This window comes from Microcaecilia unicolor, chromosome 4, assembly GCF_901765095.1.
Source record: "Microcaecilia unicolor chromosome 4, aMicUni1.1, whole genome shotgun sequence".
In the NCBI taxonomy this organism is placed as follows: domain Eukaryota; kingdom Metazoa; phylum Chordata; class Amphibia; order Gymnophiona; family Siphonopidae; genus Microcaecilia; species Microcaecilia unicolor.
Window position 1 is genome coordinate 14,871,505 of NC_044034.1, and position 22,831 is coordinate 14,894,335.

General features: G+C 42.6%; 1 protein-coding gene across 1 annotated transcript in view; it reads right to left on the bottom strand.

Annotated features, from left to right (window-relative positions):
- The window catches only part of PHOX2A (paired like homeobox 2A), a 33,955-nt gene extending 13,337 nt beyond the window's left edge, over nt 1–20,618 (bottom strand). Inside the window, exons 1-2 of the mRNA XM_030199313.1 lie at nt 20,405–20,618; nt 19,145–19,332 (exon numbers count right to left, since the gene is read on the bottom strand). Coding sequence (XP_030055173.1) covers nt 19,145–19,332; nt 20,405–20,618 — 402 coding nt within the window. The remainder of the gene's footprint in view (nt 1–19,144; nt 19,333–20,404) is intronic.
- Nucleotides 20,619–22,831: the final 2,213 nt, after the last annotated feature.

Genomic DNA, 22,831 nt, shown 5'->3' on the forward strand with positions numbered 1-22,831 from the left:
TCAGGTGTATCAGTCTTGGCGATCAAATGTTCAGGGTAGGCAAAAGAGGAAGGAACTTCAGAAACCTTTAAATCTGACCTATAAATGATAGTGAGCCCACCCCCAACTTAGAGGAGTGGGAGACAGAAAAGGCATCGAAGCTAGGGGGAAGACTAGAGTAAGGTTTTGACTCTTCCCCTACTTTGACCCAGGTTTCTGTAAGGCATAAGAGAGAATACGCGTAATCCTTAATTAGATCACGAATGAGGAAAGACTTAGAACGGATTGATCTACAATTCAAAAAGCCGACTGAGAGTTCACAAGAAGGAACACGATGTGTATAGTCAGTATGCGAGAGGATTGGAATGATCTGCGGGGGTGAACATTGCCTGTGTCTTAAGTTTTTTTTGGCAATGAGACAAATTAGGTGCCATCTTTTTACTATGGTACCTATGGAAATGTCAAGTTTAGTATTCAGGGTCTAATTACTTCTTCCTGAACCTTCTTGGATTGTAAAAGAAAATGCTTTCAAGTCCATCTAATGATTTAGGAGTTTTACTATTTATTTATTTATTTAGATTTTGCTCACACCTTTTTCAGTAGTAGCTCAAGGTGAGTTACATTCAGGTACTCTGGATATTTCTCTGTCCCAGGAGGGCTCAAAATCTAAGTTTGTACCTGAGGCAATGGAGGGTTAAATGATTTGGCCAAGATCACAAGTAGCAGCAGTGGGATTTGAACCGGCCACCTCTGGATGTCAAGACTGGTGCTCTGGCCACTCCTCCACTCCCCACTAGACCACTCCTCCACTAAGCCACATAAGCGTCTATGCCCACCCAACACATGCCAAAATGGAGTTACCAGTCGATTACCACGTGGCTCTTGCGGTAATTTCATTTTTGGCGTGCATCCAATACGCGTATCTGGAAAACTTTTTTTATATTCGGGCATGCATAATGGACGCATGCCAAGTGGCATTTGGCGCTTGTAGGTCATTACTGCCCGGTTACCGTGTGAGACTTTACCGCTAGGTCAATGGCTGGCGGGAAGGTCTCAGACCCAAAATGGATACGCAGCGATTTTCATTTTGCCGCACGTCCATTTCTGGCAAAAAAAAATTTTAAAAGGGCCTTTTTTACAGGCACGCTAAAAAATGGATTGGCGTGCGCCCAAAATCCCGCGCCTACACTACCGCAAGCCATTTTTCAGCATGCCTTTGTAAAAGGACGCTTTAGTTTTGTTTATTATGTGTTCTTATTATTATGTATGTTTGTATGTATGGATAAGAGTGGAATATAAATTACAAAAAAAAAAGAAAATGAAAAAATGGAGAATTTAATGTAAAATATCTGGTGATATCATGTTAATTGCATTTTCTGAATTTTACTTTTTTTCTTTTGTACATCCTCTTGTTTTCAGTCTCCTCTTCCTTACGTTTAAATAGTATAAGGTGCTAACATATATATATATATATATATATATTGCTTTTTTAAAAAAATTGAAATGTAATTATTTTTCTTGCACAAATTCCACTGAATTTTCTTTTGTACAATATTCAACTGTATAAATTTAAAATTTGGAATAAATAAAAAAAAATGAACTGCCGGGACTACAAAAGCAAGGGTTGCAATGGCCTTCAGTCACTGAGGGGGTCTTTTAATGAGGTGCACTAAAAATCAGCTGGTGCTAAACGCATAGGGTGTCTCGGCATTTAGCGCCAGCTAAAAACTCTAGCACCCCCTGCCTGCACACAGTAAAAACTGGAGAAATTCCTTCACGGATACATGAAAACTTGTTCAGACTAGTTTGCTTCTCGAGGCCAAGCTCACAGATGATAGGCAGAAATCTTGCTATCTTCATTGACAATGATCAAATATCTTTTATTACTAGAACTAAGGGCTAGATGCATCAACCAAACGTTAAAAAATCTAAATCGTAAAAGTGCTTATCGAATTTGAAACGACGAAGAATGCACAAAAAAAAAACAGCTCAGAAATGTTCGGTGCGGTATTGAAAAGTACAATGTATCAAGCGTTCGTAATCCCCGTCGTTAATTTGCCCCTTAAGCATGCGCAGAGCAGCCACAAACGTATTAAACCTATGTAGGTTGCTTACGTCAGACTGGGGCGTGCGAGGGGGGGATCCCGACCTGCAAGCCTTTTAGCTGTCTGATCTAGCAGAAGAGTGCAGTTGAAGATAACTCTAAAAAGAACAACTGACCCTCGTAAATCCCCTTTTGTAACAAAAGACCTCTTTGCAGCTTGTTTACAGTACTGGGAAAATTGGCTTTAGGGGATAGCAGAGAGAGTGTTAATTGTCAAAGCTGAAGGGAGAAGGGGAGAGACAGGATTTTTAAGCTGCAGGGAGAAGCAGTATGTTTTGTTTTGTAATGATGCAGGGGAAAGCGGAGAGCCACGTGTTTGTGTTTGTATCTCACTTTTCTTTTTAAACATGCTGGCTTGGATTTTTATGGTGCAGGGGGCAGCGGGGAGATGATAGCTCAAGCCTTAACAACAGGTCTGAGCGCACGTAAACTTTCTGACGGTAAATGATTCGTTGCAATCGTCGGTATGGTTAGTGCATTCCAAATTGTCCACATTTCAATGGTAGTTTCTCCTTTGCATTCCGTTTTCGTTAGCTGCTTGCTTCGTAGGAAAAAGGCCTTTAATGCATGCAACGGTTAGGAATTTCCTTCGTTAAAGGGTTGTTAGAGGGTCGTTAAGGTTTAGTGCATCTAGCCCTAAGTGTTTTCACCACTCAAATACTGTGTTACTAACACTCAGATACTGTGTCACTAGAACTCAACCTGTTATAAGTGCTGAGATACTCAAAGAGAACTCATTCTGGGGCCCTTTTACTAAGGCGTGGTAAGCCTAATGAGGGCCTACTGTGGGCTGAGTACTACCATGGGATGCGGTGAAGCATCTTGTGGTATTGTTCCACTTTGCACTTGTTAATCCCGCACTGAAAAATATTTTTGAAATTTTCAGCGCGGGAGGTGTGCCTATGCACGCCTGTGCTAATTGGGTAGCGTGGGTACATTACTGCTCGCTACCTGATTAGCCCAGGAGCCCTTGCCGCCTCTTATTTAGGATGCAGTAAGGGCTTCCATGGTAATGGCCACACACTAATGGGGAAATTAGTGCGTGGCCATGAAAAACCCCATAAACACTGCCATGCTAAAGGTAGCCACGGCATATGGAAAACTCACATGCTAAAGGTATGTGGGCCACCTTTTAGAATGCCTTAGTAAAAGGACCCCTCCGTTACCAGTTTGAAGATATTCCATCACTAGAACCCAACCTGTTATCAACGCTCAGATACTCATCACTAGAACCCAATCTGTTAAGAACGCTCAGATACTCATCACTACAACTCAACTTGTTATCAACGCTCAGATACTCATCACTAGAACCCAACCTGTTATCAAAGCTCAGATACTCATCACCAGAACCCAACCTGTTATCAACGCTCAGATACTCATCACTAGAACCCAACCGGTTATCAACGCTCAGATACTCATCACTAGAACCCAATCTGTTAAGAACGCTCAGATACTCATCACTAGAACTCAACTTGTTATCAACGCTCAGATACTCATCACCAAAACCCAACCTGTTATCAACGCTCAGATACTCATCACCAGAACCCAACCTGTTATCAACGCTCAGATACTCATCACCAGAACCCAACCTGTTATCAATGCTCAGATACTCATCACTAGAACCCAACCGGTTATCAATGCTCAGATACTCATCACTAGAACCCAATCTGTTAAGAACGCTCAGATACTCATCACTAGAACTCAACCTGTTATCAACGCTCAGATACTCATCACCAGAACCCAACCTGTTATCAACGCTCAGAAACTCATCACCAGAACCCAACCTGTTATCAACGCTCAGATACTCATCACCAGAACCCAACCGGTTATCAACGCTCAGATACTCATCACTAGAACCCAACCGGTTATCAATGCTCATATACTCATCACTAGAATTCAACACTCAAATGTTGTGTCACTAAAATTCAACCTGTTACAAGCACTCTGATATTCAAACAGAACTCAATATAAGGCTCTTTTCCTAAAATGCACTACAAGATAGACCTGGTGGGTTTTAAGACTGGACTTTCCCACACGGTGAGGCCATAAACTTATGTTGCAGTATTTTAAGCTTATTCTTTTCTTGCTGGTCCCACGCTGTTTTCCATGAGCATTTGAAAAAAAATTAAGTTATTGCATGATAATCAGAACACACTTGCTGAATAATTCTTGCATGCCCATTCCCCACCCATGACACTCCTCCTGTCAGAAAAATTTCCCCAAAAATTAATACCAGTCAAATTGGCATCAAATGTTTTAATGCATTTTGCGTTAAGCCTTTTTTCCCAGATTAAGTGAGCATTAGCACTTCATGTACTTTAGTAAATGGGTCCTTATGCTACCAGAATAAAAACATTCTCTCACCAAAATTCAATCTACAACACTCGGACATTCTGCTGGATGGACTGTACAGGTCTTTATCTGCCATCATCTACTATGTTATAAGCACTCAGATACTCACAGAACTCACTACGTCAGTGGTCCTCGCTAATGTTTAAATCAGGGCCACTTTGGATGCAAATGAACTGAATGAAGGAGAGCCACTAAATATCTTCCCTTGGGACGTTGCAATTCTATTGACCAGTGTGTCAATGACATCCACCCCAACAGCCTGCCTTCAGACATTTCATTGAGCATATCCTCAAGGAGGTGGGCATTTCTCAAAGCATTCTCTTCATCTATTGAGAAACGCCCCTCTTCCACATCCCCCTCTGGCATGAACTTGGGTCGAGTGGCAGAGAAGCAGAAAAAATGCCAGAATGATGATGAGGGTTGCCTTAGAAGTCTCCAGGGGCCACCTTTAGCGAACACTGCACTATGTTACTAGTATAGCTATATTTTACCATTGTCACTAGAACTCAATATCTTATAAGCACCCAGATACTCGGAGCTCACTATGCTGCGGTATAAAGTGCCCTGCGCTAGCAGCCGGGGGGGGGGCATTTTTTGCCACACGCTGCAGCTCTTTTTACCGCAGTTGGTAAAAGGGCTGAAAATAGCCATGGCCAAGTGATAAGATTGTTCTTACCGCGTGGCCAGGTGGAGAGAGGCGCCTACCATCACCCACTGAGGTGACAGTAAGGGCTCCTGCGCTAACCTGGGGGGAACTGGCTAGCACATGGTGCTGCCTGATCACCGCCGGGTTAGCGCCGCGCTAAAAAAATGCAGCTGATTTTCTCTAGCATGGGAAATGGCGTGTGCTAGGGTCTGGAGCTTCCGCCAGTGCCTGTGTTGGGCCGGTTGTAGCTTCAGTGTAGCGTGGGCTGACCCCCGCTTTGTAAAATGGTCCCTCTGTTACTAATATAAAGCTATTCTGTCACCAGAACCCAACACGTTACCAACAGAGCTCCCAATGTTACCAGTAAAGCTAAATTCTATCACCAGAACCCAACCGGTTATCAGTGCTCAGATATTCTGTCGGTAGAACTCAAGCTGTTATACGCACTCAGATAGTCAAGCAGAACCCACCAATACAACTAGATTCTATCTCTAGAACTCAACCTGTTATCACCACTCAAACATTCTGTCTCTAGAACTCAACGTTACCAGTGTGAAGATATTCTATCCACTGAACAAAATACGTTTGCATCAGTGATGCTGGTAGAACTCAACAAGCTATTGACACTCGGATATCCCTACACAAAACTCAAGGGATTTTCAGCCTAAAGGTATTATTTCAAGAGAGCTCAATACCCAACCAGTACAAGATTCAATCAATATAGAAGGGAATGAGTTATGAGCACACATATGCCACATCCAGAACTCAATGTGATATCAACATACAGACATTGTAATGAAGATATTTGTTATATCAAGACACAACTGTTTGATCACCTGAGTTCACTGCATTACCAATACGCTAAGCTTTGAGTGGCCTAATGGTTAGAGCAGCACATTGAGAGTTCAAATCCTGCTTCTCCCACAGCTGCTCCTTACGAACTTAGACAAATTAGGACCCTCTCTGGGGAAAAGTCACCAGAAACAGCCTCTTCAAAAGTACTTTATAAAAACACTTTTGAGTTTATTTTTATTACACAGGAGGTTAGAAAGTCATAGATTAGAAGACAAACTAACCGTAGAACTCAATAACTCAGCTTTTAGACCTATGACATGACATTTGGCCACGCTCAACATTTTGGGTCCGTGACTTTAATCGTGGTTTCGCAGAGATGGTCACAGTTCATTACTTCAGGTACCACCTTTGAGTGTAAGCTTTCTCTGGGACATCTACTGTGCCTGAATTGTAAAACACATGACAAGGCGAATTAAATCCTAACGGGGAAAAAAAATCATTTTTCTCGGTACACAGATATTTTCACAACAAAACTCGATATGTCATAAACATAAATTATTCTTTCAACAAACCTGTATGTGTTAACAATAAAGGTCAAATATTCCTAAGCAAGATATACCGAAGAGACAACGACATTGACCCAGACTTTATCTCCCACCTTACCCCCCCTTTCTATCGCCTATCTCTACCTACCCATCCATACTATCACTATGTTAAACTTAATTTCTTACCTTATCTAAAAATTCTGTATTATCTACTACTGTGTAATCCGCATTGAACCTGCTTTTAGTGGGAAAGTGCGGGATACAAGTGTAATAAATAAATAAATAAATAGGGCTGAGAGTGCTCCAGAGACGGCAATCACAGGCCCCTTCTGGGGTGACAGTTCCTGCCTTTTTCTCAACAATGGCATTTACTTATATTGCAGTTTCTTTCCGTAAAAGGAGAAAATGGTGGGAAAAAATATGACAAAACCTGTGTTAAGGGTGTGTCTTGTGAGTGACTTTAATGTCCCTTTAAATACTGAGTGGTGAGCAGAGAAAGGAGGAATGTGTTGTATCTGAGACACTGACCACTCGGAGGTGTCTTCAAAGGAGTGTACTTCTAGAAAACTCATGAGCCCACTTTGGCACTTGTTGTTCTCTTCTGAGGAGCCCCCGGGCACACAGGAGTGGAAGCTCTCTTCAGTTCGATGAGGATTAGGAGACTGAGAAGACCAGATGCTAAAGCTGATGGAGGAGAAGTTGGACTCATGTTTGTATGCACTAAACAGCTGGGTCAAGTGTTTGAGAGAAGGGCATTTTCTAACTGGAGTCAGAGGGGAGACGTGGAAGTTCTATTGAGCTGCTCCCTTAAAGGGATTTAGCAGGAGTTCATCCTCCACATGGACCAGGAAAGGTATTCCGATTCTACACCTTATGCCTGGAATAGACTTCCTGGACCTATACGTCTAGCTCCATCTCTACCTGTTTTCAAATCTATGCTGAAAACCCACCTTTTCACTGCTGCTTTTAGCTCCTAGCCACAATTGCCCTCCCCTTGTCCCTTCCTCCCTTCTCACCCATTACTTCCCTCACCCGTACCTGTCTTGTTTGTCTGTATGACTTAGACTGTAAGCTCTTTTGAGCAGGGACTGTCTCTTTGTATCAGGTGTTCAGTGCTGCGTGCGTCTGGTAGTGCTATACAAATGTTAATAATAATAATAAAAATAATACACCAGTGCTTCTCAAACTTTCTGTGGACACAACCCCATTATTGCGGCAACTGAACCCATGTGACCCCTGCAGGTGCTGGCTGCTGATATTTCTATGGAAAGCCCACCCAGGTCACGACCCCAAATGACTTTTGGAGGGGTAGTTACCTGACCCACATTGTCCATTGCATGAGCAGCTACCCCTGGATTCCATATAGGTTGTCTAAAGTTGGGGATGCAAATTTGGGCTCAGATCCCAGATCTGCGCATAAACTAATCAGTTAATGAGCTGTTAATTAATAATTGGTGTTAATGGGCACTCAGTTACACACGGATCTGCCCTGCATGCCTAAATTTTATGGCGCTCAACTCAAAAGGGGGCGTGGCCATGGGAAGGGCAAGAGTGGTTCAGGAGCACTCCCAGAATTTAGATGCGATGTTATAGGATGGGGCCATTAATGCATTCAAATGCCATTAGTTGCAAGTCGACATCTACACCAGGTTTCAGCAGGCGTGTTGCACCCAAAGTGAGGCACGAGATCTAAGCTAGTATTCTGCAAGCGGCACTCTGCACTGTGCTAGAAGTTTATCTTGGTGGGTAGACTGGATGGACTGTACAGGTCTTTATCTGCTGTCATCTATTTATTTTATTTTACAAAGCTTGATTTACCGCTTTGTGCCAAAAACATGACGTCAAGGCAGTTTACAATAAAACAATGAAATGCTGCTAGAGAGGACAGAGCGAGGTTTAAGACAGGGCGAAATAGGCTAGAGAAAAGAGGTGAGTTTTCAAGGAAGACTTGAATTTAGTGTAAGAGGGTTCTGAACGGAGGTGGGTGGTTAAACCATTCCAAAGCCTAACAGGTTTGGTTCTAGTGATGAGTATCTGAGCGTTGATAACAGGTTGAGTTCTAGTGATGAGTATCTGAGCATTGATAACAGGTTGGGTTCTAGTGATGAGTATCTGAGCGTTGATAACAGGTTGAGTTCTAGTGATGAGTATCTGAGCGTTGATAATAGGTTGGGTTCTAGTGATGAGTATCTGAGCGTTGATAACAGGTTGGGTTCTAGTGATGGAATATCTTTAAACTGGTAAGGTAGGGATCCTTTTACTAAGGCACATTAAAAGGTGGCCCACGTACGTTTAGCATGTGAGTTTCCCAACATAACTGAGAGCAGATGCACATGTGGTTTCTAACCTGATAGCAGAGGGAGGAGGCAATTGAAGCAGACTAGCATCTGTTGAGTGGAGGGAACGAGCAAATGTCTAAGAAATGACAAGATGGGAGAGGTATTCGGGGGCAGTCGGAAAAAGAGACTTAAAGACTGGAATCAGGAGCTTATACTGGATGCGTGCAGAAAGGGATAATCAAGTGGTGTAATATAATCAAAAGGCTGTAGATTGTGCCTAGCTGTAGACTTTTTAAAGTGTAGAGCAGTAGACCTGCGTAAGGAGACTTGCAATCATCCAAACGAGTGATTACGAGTGACAAAAGAACGGCATGAATGGAAGGGAGTGAAAAGATAGAGTGGACCGAGAGGATACGGCACAGTGAGAAGAAGGAGGCTTTTACAACGACATTAGTTTGTGGCTTGAAAGAAAGATGGCTATCAAAGAATACTCCAAGGATCTTAACTATGTCTTGAAATATTTGGGATAGCACGGATCTTCCTGGAGCCTAATTTGGGAGCCATTTACTGAATTCATTTCTTAATGAGCAGGATGTACCTTAATATTTAAAGTTAAATTATCTGGAGATGGCTTAAACTGGAAGAGGCATGAAGAGGTTGAGCGGGATCATAACTGAATAGATATGGAAAGTTCAAGAACAGTGCTGGGCAGACTTTTACGGTCTGTGCCCTGAGAAAGGCAGGGACAAATCAAACTTAGGTTTACAAATAAAGTATCACATGAAGTTTAATACAACACCACTCTCTATTTCTCATCCCGGAAATGGCGATCACCACAACGGCATAATGTAAGCCACATTGAGCCTGCAAATAGGTGGGAAAATGTGGGATACAAATGCAACAAACAAACAAATAAATAAATAAATAAATAATGTGCATTAAAGATATCCATATTAATTGCAAGGTGCACTCACCAACCCCTTCCCAGCTACCTAACATGAGAGTCCACCACAGTCAACACATGCCTTAAACTGGTTTTAATTTTTTTTTAATCTTAATGCACGTTAATATCACCATTAAACACCTAATGGAGGAGCCCTTTATGCTGGTTAGCAGGTGAAAACAGGCTCCTGCAGAAATGCATTAAAGCACGTTGTTGTACTTTGCCTGTTTGCATGCTAACCAGCACATTACCGATTTTCTTTAAAATACATTTTGGAGGGGGTGTGTCATAGGTGGAAAGTGGGCATGTCTGAACCAGCTACTGCACGTTAACTAGTTAACACACACATAGCGTAAGAGCTAAGTGCTTTTGTGCTGTTTTTTCAGGTCTTGCATGCTAATGGCATTATTAGCGCACGACCTGATAAAGCTTAAAAAGAAAAAGCCCTATTAAACAAATGCGCTAATTTTGCCATTACCACATGGGAAACATACACGTTAAGCTGCACTAATGGCAAATATTACATTATTTTAGCAAAAAGACCCTGCAGTGTGCTAACCAGGCCCCAGAGTGCATAAGTGCATAAGTATTGCCATACTGAGACAGACCAAAGGTCCATCAAGCCCAGCATCCTATTTCCAACAGTGGCCAATCCAGGTCACAAATACCCGACAAGATCCCCAAAATGTACAAAACATTTTATACTGCTTATCCCAGAAATAGTGGATTTTCCCCAAGTCCATTTAATAACGGTCTATGGACTTTTCCTTTAGGAAGCTGTCCAAACCTTTTTTAAACTCCGCTAAGCTAACCGCCTTTACCACATTCTCTGGCAATGAATTCCAGAGTTTAATTACACACTGAGTAAAGAAATATTTTCTCCAATTCGTTTTAAATTTACTACTTTGTAGCTTCATTGCATGCCCCCTAGTCCTAGTGTTTTTGGAAAAAGAGTAAACAAGCGATTCACGTCTACCTGTTCCACTCCACTCATTATTTTATAGACCTCTATTATATCTCCCCTCAGCCGTCTCTTCTCCAAGCTGAACAGCCCTAGCCGCTTCAGGCTTTCCTCATAGGAAACTCGTCCCATCCCCTTTATCATTTTCGTTGCCCTTCTCTGTATCTTTTCTAATTCCACTATATCTTGAGTGAATGAACCTACAGCGTTCATTCCGCTGAGCACCAGTGGGGGCAAAGTAAACCTCATCCTTTGCTATATCAGACCACTGAAGAAGCCCCACTGCCACCACTTCTGCTAACCCCTCATTTTGGTTTAGCTCCAAAAAAAAAAAGGTTAAAAAGAAAAAACTTTTATGAAAAAGGGTAAAACAAATTGACTGCAAGACCTGTATTACTTTTTTTTTTGATAATTAAAACGTGTTTGGTCTTATCATTAAGCGACTTCCAAAACCATTAGAAGGATTTTCTTTATAGAAGGTATAATCTTTCCGAGATCCATTTTCCGTAGCCTGGTACAGTCAATGGTGCTAAGTCACCTGGATTACTGCAACGCACTATACGCAGGCTGCAAAGAACAGACTATCAAGAAACTTGAAACAGTCCAGAATACCGCAGCCGGACTCATATTTGGCAAAGGAAGATATGAAAGCGCAAAACCCCTAAGAGAAAGACTTCACTGGCTCCCACTCAAAGAGCGTTTTGCGTTCAAGATCTGCACGATTGTTCACAAAATCATCCACGGAGATGCCCCGAGCTACATGATAGGCCTCGTGGACCTGCCTCCTAGTAATGCTAAAAGATCAGCCTGCAAATTCCTTGATCTGCTCTTCCCCAACTGCAAAGGATTAAAGTACTACTACTACTTAGCATTTCTATAGCGCTGCCAGGGTTACGCAGCGCTGTACAAGTTTAAACACGGGGAGGGACAGTCCCTGCTCAAGAGAGCTTACAATCTAACTGTAACAGACTACGTAGTCAGTGTAGGTATCAGGAATGGGAAGGTGGTTAGGCGCCAAAAGCAAGGGAGAAGAGATGGGCCTTGAGTAAGGACTTGAAGATGGGCAGGGAGGGCGTATGGGCTCAGGAAGTCTGTTCCAGGCATAAGGTGATGCGAGGCAGAAGGGGCGGAGTCTGGAGTTAGTGGTGGTGGAGAAGGGTACAGATAGGAGTGATTTGTCCTGAGAGCGGAGGTTACGGGTGGGAACATACGGGGAGAGGAGGGTAGAGAGGTAATGGGGGGCTGCAGATTGAGTGCACTTGAAGGTCAATAGGAGAAGCTTGAACTGTATACGGTAGCGGATCGGGAGCCAGTGAAGCGACTTGTACAAGCTAACACATGCGATTAGCTTCTCCTACATGAGCACGCAGCTATGGAACGCACTGCCAACTGACTTGAAAGCAATCAACGAAATAACCAACTTTCGTAAATCACTGAAAACCTCTCTCTTGAACAAGGCCTACAAAGAGAATCCATAGCTTATTATAACACCTTACCACTTCACCCTGCTCCGACAGTCACCTTTCTCTAACTTTATTCTGCTCTTTTCTTCTCATCCATGATCTTATTGTAACGCCAATCGTTACATCACTTTGATACAACACCAACACTTTGGGGCTCATTTTCAAAGCACTCGGACTTCCAAAGTTTCATAGTAACCTATGGAACTTTGTAAGTCTAAGTGCTTTGAAAATAGGCCTCCACGTCTCCTGGAATGGAGATGCCATAACAGGTTTTTGTAAGCCACATTGAGCCTGCAAATAGGTGGGAAAATGTGGGATAAAAATGCAATAAATAAATAAAATAAATAATACTAAATGATGTGATCACAAGAATGTCTGATCACTTCTGATAACTGTACATGGTGCCCTTCATTTACAGAGCCTTTCTTCAAATAATGTAAAGGGTTTACGAAGCCCCTACTGCAAAGAGCTTTAAACCAAAGTGGATAGAAAGAGAGCTTTTTGACTGCAAACTAAGCTCAGCCCAGTTCCAGGCTCCCTATGGATTGCCATGCTGACCTACAAACAAAGAGGACAAAACCCCGAAAGCTTTATTTTCTGCCTGGGCTTGCAGAAGTCTCCATCCCTCCCCCTGGTGCTTAACTTCTCCCAAGGGTTTTAAACTTATCAGCCAGAGTCATCTCACAGCACCAGGTTTAGGATCACTTTGAACCGGTTGACTTTCTGACGGTGCTGGTGAAATGCCCTGTAGGGACATTTTTACTTTGCAGACATTCCAGAGGCTGGTGGAGAGAGACATGTGGTAGAGCCATCCAGGAATGGCTGAGCACATAGCTTCTATCCCAAACTTAATTCCACACCATGCAGGAGCCTAATGATATGCAAATTTAAAATGCGCAGGCCTTGCATGTTAATCAGGAGATGCTGGCCAGAGACTTGTGCACAAAGGTTTCAGGGTAACGTGGTATCATAGTAAATGACGACAGATAAAGACCTGTACGGTCCATCCAGTCAAGATAAACTCTTTTTACATGGTATGCAATACTTTATATGAAAACCCGAGTTTGACTTGTCCTTGCCATTCTCAGGGCACAGACCGTAGAAGTCTGCCCAGCACTCTTCTTGTACTAAAAGTTCTGTAGATTCTGGAATCCTAAAGAGTAGCAACATTCCATGTAGAATCCCAAAGAGTAACATAGTAACATAGAGTAACATACTAAATGACAGCAGATAAAGACCTCACGGTCCATCCAGTCTGCCCAACAAGATAAACTCATTTTACATGGTATGTGATACTTTATATGTATACCCGAGTTTGATTTATCCTTGCCATTCTCAGGGCACAGACCGTAGAAGTCTGCCCAGCACTGTTCTTGCACTAAAAGTTCTGAAGATTCTGGAATCCTAAGAGTTACAAGATTCTGGAATCCCAGTTAGTAACAACATTCCATGTAGAACCTCAAAAAGTAACATAGTAACATAGAGTAACACACTAAATGACAGCAGATAAAGACCTCACGGTCCATCCAGTCTGCCCAACAAGATAAACTCATTTTACATGGTATGTGATACTTTATACCCGAGATTGACTTGTCCTTGCCTTTCTCAGGGCACAGACCGTAGTAGTCTACCCAGCACTGTTCTTGTACTAAGTTCTGAAGCTAACATCGAAGCCCCTTAAAATTTACACTCCAGCCCATCCCTATCTATTCAGTCCCGATCAGGGCGTATCTCAAAAAAGATACAGCAAATTAGAAAAGGTTCAAAGAAGAGTGACCAAAATGATAACGGGGATGGAACTCCTCTCATATGAGGAAAGGCTAAAGAGGTTAGGGCTCTTCAGCTAGGAAAGAGATGGCTCAGGGGGGATATGATTGAAGTTTACAAAATCCTGAGTGGTGTAGAACGGGTAAAAGTGAATTGATTTTTCACTCTTTCAAAAAGTACAAAGACCAGGGGACATAGTAACATAGTAGATGACGGCAGAAAAAGACCTGCACGGTCCATCCAGTCTGCCCAACAAGATAAACTCATATGTGCTACTTTTTGTGTATACCCTACCTTGATTTGTACCTGTCCTTTTCAGGGCACAGACCGTATAAGTCTGGGACACTCAATGAATTTACATGGAAATACTGTTAAAACAAATAGGAGGAAATGTTTTTTCACTCAATGAATAGTTAAGCTCTGGAACTCACTGCTGGAGGGTTTCATAACAGCAGTTAGTGTATCTGGGTTTTTAAAAGGTTTGGACAAGTTCCTGGAGGAAAAATCCATAATCTGCTATTGAGATGGACATAGGGAAGCCACTGTTTGCCCTGGGATTGGTAACATGGAATGTTGCTACTAATTGGGTTTCTGCCAGGTACTTGAGACTGGGATTGGCTACTGTAGGAAGCAGGATACTGAGCTAGATGGACCATTGGTCTGACCCAGAATGGCTGTTCTTATGTTCATAATGCAGAGGACTATTACTTGTCCTGGGATTGGTAGCATGAAATGTTGCTACTCTTTGAGATTCTGCATGGAATCTTATTATTCTTTAGGATTCTAGAATCTTGCTATTCTTTAGGGTTCTACATGGAATGTTGCTACTCTTTGGAATTCTGCATGGAATCTTGTTATTCTTTAGGATTCCAGAATCTTGCAATTCTTTGGGGTTCTACATGGAATGTCATTACTCTTTGTGTTTCTGTCAGGTACTTGCAACCTCGATTGGCCACTGTTGGAAACAGGATACTGGGCTAGAAGGACCACTGATCTAACCCAGTATGGCTATTCTTATGTTCTTACGTTCACATGTCCAAACAAAAATGAAAATGCAGACACACAGTGGCACCTGCTCATAAATAGTAGTTTCACAAACATGTCTTGGAGTGGCCTAGTGGTTAGGGTGGTGGACTTTGGTCCTGAGGAACTGAGTTCGATTCCCACTTCAGGCACAGGCAGCTCCTTGTGACTCTGGGCAAGTCACTTAACCCTCCATTGCCACATTGAGCCTGCCATGAGTGGGAAAGCACGGGGTACAAATGTAACAAAAATAAAATAGATACTATTGGAGATTCTACATGGAATGTTGCTACTATTGGAGATTCTACATGGAATGTTGCTATTCCACTAGCAACATTCCATGTAGAAGCCTGCGTGGCCACATGGTGATCTGCAAGGGCCGACTTCAAATAGTAGCAACAGTGGAGGTGGGCTCTCACTCAGATTGGGTCCTGAGTGAGGGTCCATGGTTAGCCCTGATTAGCCTGTTGTTATTCTAAATTAGCCCAATGGGACTTGCCTTCCAATGGAGGCAGATCTCAGGGGATGGAGAAATGGAGCAGCGGTGCTAATATAAGGCCAGCCCCCCTCCCCCCCCCCGAGGACCAAGATCCTTCCTGCTTCTTGGAGGTAGCTTGCTTCCCTGCCCTTCCCCCACCCCTTGCTATTATTTCTGTATGGTACATGTATGACAGGTAGTTGCTTTGTCACAGTTTTTTTTCGGGGGGGGGGGGGGGGTACCCAAACTAGGGCCTGTGCAGAAGGAGGTCCTTTTAGACAGGGTCTCCATGTTCATTGGGCTGTAACTCAACACAGGCAGAGAGGTCCATGTCTAGGATGTGTACTATGATGAGACAAAAATGGCTACACCTTGCTGTGAAATGGCAGGTAGTCAGGTTGTTAGTTCTGAATAAATAAATGTCACTTGTTTTCTAGCTCAGGTTCTACAGTTTTCACCGACAAACAAAGCTGTGGCCTGTTTTATACCAAGCTAGTTTCTCTGGTCTCAGTTATTTACTTAACAATACCTAGTATCATCCTGTTATATTATAATTATGTTTTATTTCTTTGTGAGGGAGAAAAAAGGGGGTGATTAGTCTTGTATCCTCTGTTAATCCTCTCTGCTAACTTTTCCATGTTGCCCTGGACCTTGTGCAAAATTTCTCACATTATGCACCCATCAAAGGCCACTGTTTGCTTCTCTGCATTGCATGGAATAATTAAGTAGAGGAGAGTGGTAGCTGTGTTAGTCCACTCTTAAGGTTATCAATAGAAATCAAACAAAATAAAACATGGAAAAGAAAATAAGATGATACCATTTTTATTGGACATAACTTAATACATTTCTTGATTAGCTTTCGAAGGTTGCCCTTCTTCCTCAGATCGGAAATAAGCAAATGTGCTAGCTGACAGTGTATATAAGTGAAAACATTCAAGCATTACTATGACAGTCTGACAGGGTGGGAGGATGGGGGTGGGTCGGAGGTATGCATGGGGACATCAAAGCATATCATTGAAATTCTAACAGGATGGGTGTGGATAGGTGAGGGGAGGGTGATCAACAGAGACATACAGCTTTATGGTTTATAATGGGCTAGGAACCCCAGATCCTTGTTAAGTCCTTTCTGTTGGGTGTTAAAATATTCAATCATTCTGACTTCAAAGGTCTTACGTTCTTGTATGGTTTTAAAGTTACCTTTCAGGATTCTCACTGTGAAGTCACTGGTACAGTGTCCTGGTCCTGTAAAATGCTGACCCCTCACCTATCCACACCCATCCTGTTAGAATATCAATGATATGCTTTGATGTCCCCATGCATACCTCCGACCCACCCCCCTCCTCCCACCCTGTCAGACTGTCATAGTAATGCTTGAATGTTTTCACTTATATACACTGTCAGCTAGCACATTTGCTTATTTCCGATCTGAGGAAGAAGGGCAACCTTCGAAAGCTAATCAAGAAATGGATTAAGTTATGTCCAATAAAAAAGGTATCATCTTATTTTTTTTTCCATGTTTTCTTTTGTTTGATTTCTATTGATAACATGGAATAATTGAATGCTCTCATTACCATATATTTTATATGGAGTGTGTGGCTAAGTTAACCGCTGTGTTCAACCCCTTCCCGCATTGTGTGGCCCACTAACATGCTCGTACAACCCGTGGTAACTCTGCGATTAGGCTCACAGTACCTTTCTGCATAATTTCATGGAATCGGTATCTGATGCTCTCCTTTCGGATTTGGATTTTTTGCTCATCTTTCCTGTGGCTGCCTATAGCAGTGTGGTTGATAGATCGATTACACTGCGCAGCTCATGCAGTGACGGGGCTCTTCACTGTACTGCACAGACAGTCAACATTCACACCGCATCGAGGAAGCTGCTTTACACTGCCCTGCCAGCCCTCACACTGCATTGATAGTACAGGGCTGGCAATGCAGTGTAAGATTGTCAACAAAAGGGTAGTAGATACGTGGAATGCCCTCCCGTGGGAGGTGGTGGAGATGAAAGCGGTAACGGAATTCAAACACGCATGGGATAAACACAAAGGAATCCTGTTTAGAAGAAATGGACCTACGGAATCTTAGCGGAGATTGGGTGGCGACACTGGTAATTGGAGAGTAAAACCAATGCTGGGCGGATTTCTACGGTCTGTGCCCTGAGAAAAGCAGGGACAAATCAAACTTGGGTATACATTTAAAGTACCACATACCATGTAAAATGAGTTTATCTTGTTGGGCAGACTGGATGGACCATTCAGGTCTTTTATCTGCCATCATTTACTATGTTACTATGTTATCTGTGCTGTATTAATACATCCTGCACTGTATCGACCACATCCACACTGCCAACGTCCATTTGCTATACCCCCAACTGTCCTAGGAGTAGCCTAATGGTTAGTGCAGGAGATGTCGATCCTGGGGAACTGGGTTCGATTCCTACTGTAGTCACTTAACCCTCCGTTGCCCCAGGTATAAAATAACTACCTGTATATGTTATATAAACTGTTTTGATTGTAACCACAGACGGATCTTGTATCCCTAATCCACCCTACAGAAGGTCTCCAATTAGAAAGTGTCACGGTTTGAAAGGCGAGGAGCAGGGGAAGACCTTTATCACAATGTCCACATCAGAAATCCTGGGGGCTTCAGATTCAATCAGCAATTAGGTAGCTTTTACATTGCACCTACCAACACCTAAATACAGCAGGGCTTCCTTATCCCGTCTGTCAGGCTCCTGCCTGCACTGGAGACCCCCTGAATGTAGTGCTGGATTCCCCCCTCCCCCAGCTTCTTGGATGTCATACCAGCTTTACACTACAGGGCCAGACTTACATTACACTATCGGGCTCTATACAGCACTGCCACCCTCCCTGAGATCCTGCCTAGATAGTGCTTAAATAGTACCTTAGAGGTGGTATAACAAGATACAAATCAACTTGAAACTTGCCAGCCGGCTGTGCTGCCAGCCTGACATACACTGCCAGCTTTCTGCCTTCCATGCCAGTCTCCCACCACACTGCCAGGCTAACATTGCACCGCATAGCTACACGCACACGAGCTGAACTCTTCCATATGCCAATAATTGAAGGTTGCATTATTTATTTCACTAGATTTATAGTTTATCCACTCCTACCCTAGCTGAGATAACATTTAAACATCTCTCTGACTTCATGTGCACCTTTCTTTAGATCAGTCACCTTATTATCTATCTCCTCTTACTCTCTTACCTATATATGAGTTCCATCTTTGCGTATACCCTACACTGTCTATTTAAAATGTCCTGTTGCATATTGTGTTGACATTGTAAATAGTATATTGTATTGTTTAAATATTTTTACTGCTGTAATTGTCTGTTGCTCATGTTTGATCTAGTGTTACTGTACACCGCCTTGAGTGAATTCCTTCAAAAAGGTGGTAAATAAATCCTAATAAATAATAAAATAGATAGATAGATTTGCCTGTCTAATAACTCCACCCCTGGGCTGCTGATCTCAAGGTTTGTTATTTCCTGCCACCTTCACCCCTGCCTGCCTGGATCCTCTTACAGTGGATTGATTTGCACTAAGGGAGGTTTGGTGGAGAAGAGCCAACTTTTCAAAATGATTGGGGGTGAATAACCCCTCCCTGGACACACACATGGGATTTTCTCAATATTGGGGGTGCCCCTATGTTCACAAGGACCAACTGTACAGGGATGGGTGTGAAGACAGGACCAGCTGAAGTTCCCATCCGATGGGGGCCAGGCTAAGCCAGAGAAAGAACATGGATGCAGTGGGTGGGAAAGCAGGAGTGATGGGGGAGGCTCACCTGCACCCTGGCTTCAGTCAGGTCGATCTTCAGAGCCAGCTCCTCCCGGGTATAAATGTCCGGATAATGTGTCTCGGCGAAAACCCTCTCCAGCTCCTTCAGCTGCGAACTGGTGAAGGTGGTTCGGATCCGCCTCTGCTTCCTCTTCTCGTTGATGCCGGAGGGGTCCGAGAAAAACTTGTAAGGAACTGGAAGGGAAAGACAGAAGGGGTGACAAAAAAAAACAACAAAAAATTAAGAGGAATGCAGTCTTCAAAGAGGATGTGTGGTGTGGGAATTCTCTCCTTTTAAAAGGGTGGGTGTTTGATTCATAATTAATGCAATAATGGTTAAAAAGTCTGATTATTGAACTGACTAAATCTGGGGGGGAGAGGAGTGCGGGACACTGAGTGAAAAAACCAAAATCCAAGACGGGGGAAGAGAGAGAAACTGCTCAAAATTATTTGGAACTATTCACTGCCTGTGGCAATAAAAAAAAACAAAACAAAGTACACTGAAAAATACACAACAAATTATTTACTGAATAGGTAAACTTAAACGTATTATATGTGCAAATTTTACCTATGTTGCATTCGTATATGTGCAAAATATACCTATAGTGTTTTCGTATATGTGCAATAATTATTACACCCTTATAAATTATATATAAAATAGATTTTTTTTTAATGAAAGAACAATGCTGGTCAAATCCACTCATCTGCGGGGTCCCACGAATCTTACAGAAACCCGCTTAAAACTAAGAGCCGAAGCAAAATGTGATTTCCAGCGGTCTTTTCTTTTTTTTTTATTGTACACATTCCCAGTGGGAGAGAATCCAAAAAATGCCTCCGAATTAATAATTTCATCCAAAAGTGGATTCTGAAAGCCATCAAATTAAATACAGTATCTTGATGTAATACCGCATTTGCCGTAACCCGATTACACATTAATTTGTTTTGGCTGTGAACATAGGAATACCAGGCTCTAACTTCATTACACCCTCCCAAATCCTATATCTTTATAACTGCATTGCTCAAAATTGGTTTATAACTTGGGGGGCTTTTTTTTTTCAAGTCCAAAACAGGTATATAAACGCATGGCTTTCCGCCTTTCTAAAACCACCGAAGGGAGAGAAGGCGAAAAACGTTTCACCTTCTCTCATTCATTCACTTTCCAAGTGGGGGGCTTTTTTTCCCCCCCAGCTTTAACGATCTTAAACTCCAGCTGCAAAATAAATCTTACAAGAGCAAAACTAATTAAACGGATGACGGCTCTTCTCACCTGTAGAATAAGGTGAAGGCTGGTGGTCCCTGAGAGCCCCCAGGGTGCAGCTGGCAGTGGTGAGGGGTGGGCATCCAGGGTTACCCCCAAAGCTGGTCCTGATGGGATTGTACTGGAAGGTGTTAGCCTGGCTGCAGGAGCTGAAATCAGCGTAAGCTGAGGCCTCCATGGCTGCCATGCAGGAGTCGTAGGAGTTCAGGTAAGAATAATCCATTTCCACGGGAAGATGATGGCAAAAAATAAGAAAAAATATGCTTTCAAAAGATCTTGCTGGAGAGACAGAGAGAGGGGAGGCGGGAAAGGGCTATTCAGGAGTGCATCTGAGCTAAGAAAGTGGGTTCAGAGCCTGTCTCTGCCCCCTTCTCGCCTGATTCTCTCGGACGTCTACATTGGGGGTATCAGCCTAGCAGGGATGTGGTCTCCAGCTGAAACCCTCTCTCCCTCCCTCCCTCCTCCTCTGCTCTCCCTCACCGCCTGGATCCCCTATAGTGAGGAAATGCGTCTCCTGCGTGCAGAGAGATGCTTATAATGTACTGGGTAGAACTGGAAGACAATGGCCAGGCGGGGTGGTCTCTTAGCATGACAATATCTCCCCAGTCTGTTGGGGGGCAGTAGAAAGCGGACAGTCCCCTCCCACCCTATGCATCACTAATTTCAGCTCTTAACTCTTTCAGGGACGTGGCATTTTCTTTTCAGGGAGCAGGCAAATATAAATCCAACTTTCCCCCCTTTTACAGGGCACCTTCAGGTGCGTTGTTGCAACCTCCAGGAACCGGTTTTGAAAGATCTGCTCTCTGCAGCGGGGCTCCCGAGCTGTGGAAACGCGTGGAAAGAGGCGAATATTCAATTTAGTGTCAGGGGTGTAATTCAATTTTGCCGAAGAATATATATTTGGGCAACTGTAATTCAAGACCCATCGAATTTCCGTATTTTTCAATCTAATTTTCCCCCGCCACTTGTCCCAGCCGGATAATTGCATTACTGCCTTTTCCTAAATATAGTAAATGCTTTTTTTTTTTTCCAGTTTTTCGGGGTCTTCAGCACGAGCTGTGAAATGCGATAGCTCAGATCGTGAGAAGGGAATGAAATCTTTGCAATTAATTTAGCAAATGTAACTTCGAATGGACACTCGCTTAATTCGGAATACGAAGTATCCGATCAGAACGGGTGGGGGGCACAGGGAAGGTTCTTTATCACATATTCCACATCAGAAATCACAAGGGCATCAGCTTCAATCAGTGATTAGACAGGTTTTGCACCGGGAAGCCCCCTCCCCAACACCCCAAAAAGGTTTCCCTCTTCTGGAACTTATGCAGGAAAAAAAACTATATAATTTGCACAGACCAGTGGGGAAAAGACAATATTTGTAAAGATATAGCAGGAGAATTAAAGCCTCGTTCTCTTGGCTCCGAATATTTCGTATCCGTCTCGTTTCCGAGCCAGGTTCAAGCTGAAATATCTCATGGCGAGTAGGGGGAAACTTTGGGATGTCAGTAGCTGCTCGGCTGTCTCCCTTATTTACCCGGACACACAGTTAAATGCCTTCTCATTTTATTTTTATTTTTTTTTTCCTGTTACAACTTTCTTTCTTTACGTTTTGTGTCGTTTTTCGTCTATCTGAATCTTCCTCGCGCCTCTTTCCGTGTCCATTTTTATTCCATTTCTGGGTAATTACCCAACTCTCTCTCTCTCATAATTATAGGTATTTCTTTTTCCTTCACCTCTATCTGATTTTCTCTCTGTATGCTTTTCCCCAACTCTTCTCAGGATGAAGGGAAGTTCTGTTTCATTATCCTACCCACTCTATTCCTGAAATCACTTGCATTTCATACCTACATATTTTTTTTTTTTTTGCTTTTATTTATTTCATACAAATCAAAGGTGACACTGTAAATATATTTTTCTCTTGCTTACAAGGCTGTGGCTTTACAATCTCTTCATAATTCCCTTTCCTTTCTTTTTGCTTTTGGTTTCGTGCCTTTTGTTTTCTCTTCTGCAACTATCAGAGACCCCAATTGTGAATATTGACGTAAATGATATGAATAAAAATAAATATCTGATAGGCAAAACAATTAAGCTACACCACACATAATATATATAAAATATAAAAAACGAAAGAGCAGGTAGATAAAAGTGTGCTGATATATAATATTCATACTACTTGCAATCTTACATTATGGATCGTCTTTATTAGCTCTGTGATGGGGGTTTACGAGATGAATGCTTAATATTTCGTTTCTAAAGAAATTAACAACTGCAATAATCATGCGAATAGGTGAAAATCCTCAACTTCACAAAAATGAATCGATTTAAAGGAGAAATCGTTCGGAAATATACTTTCCATATTCCGTTAAATTAATTATGTTCAAAGACACACAGACCTCAGTTTTCGAGAAAAAAAATAACATTGAAGTTAGTGAATAACAC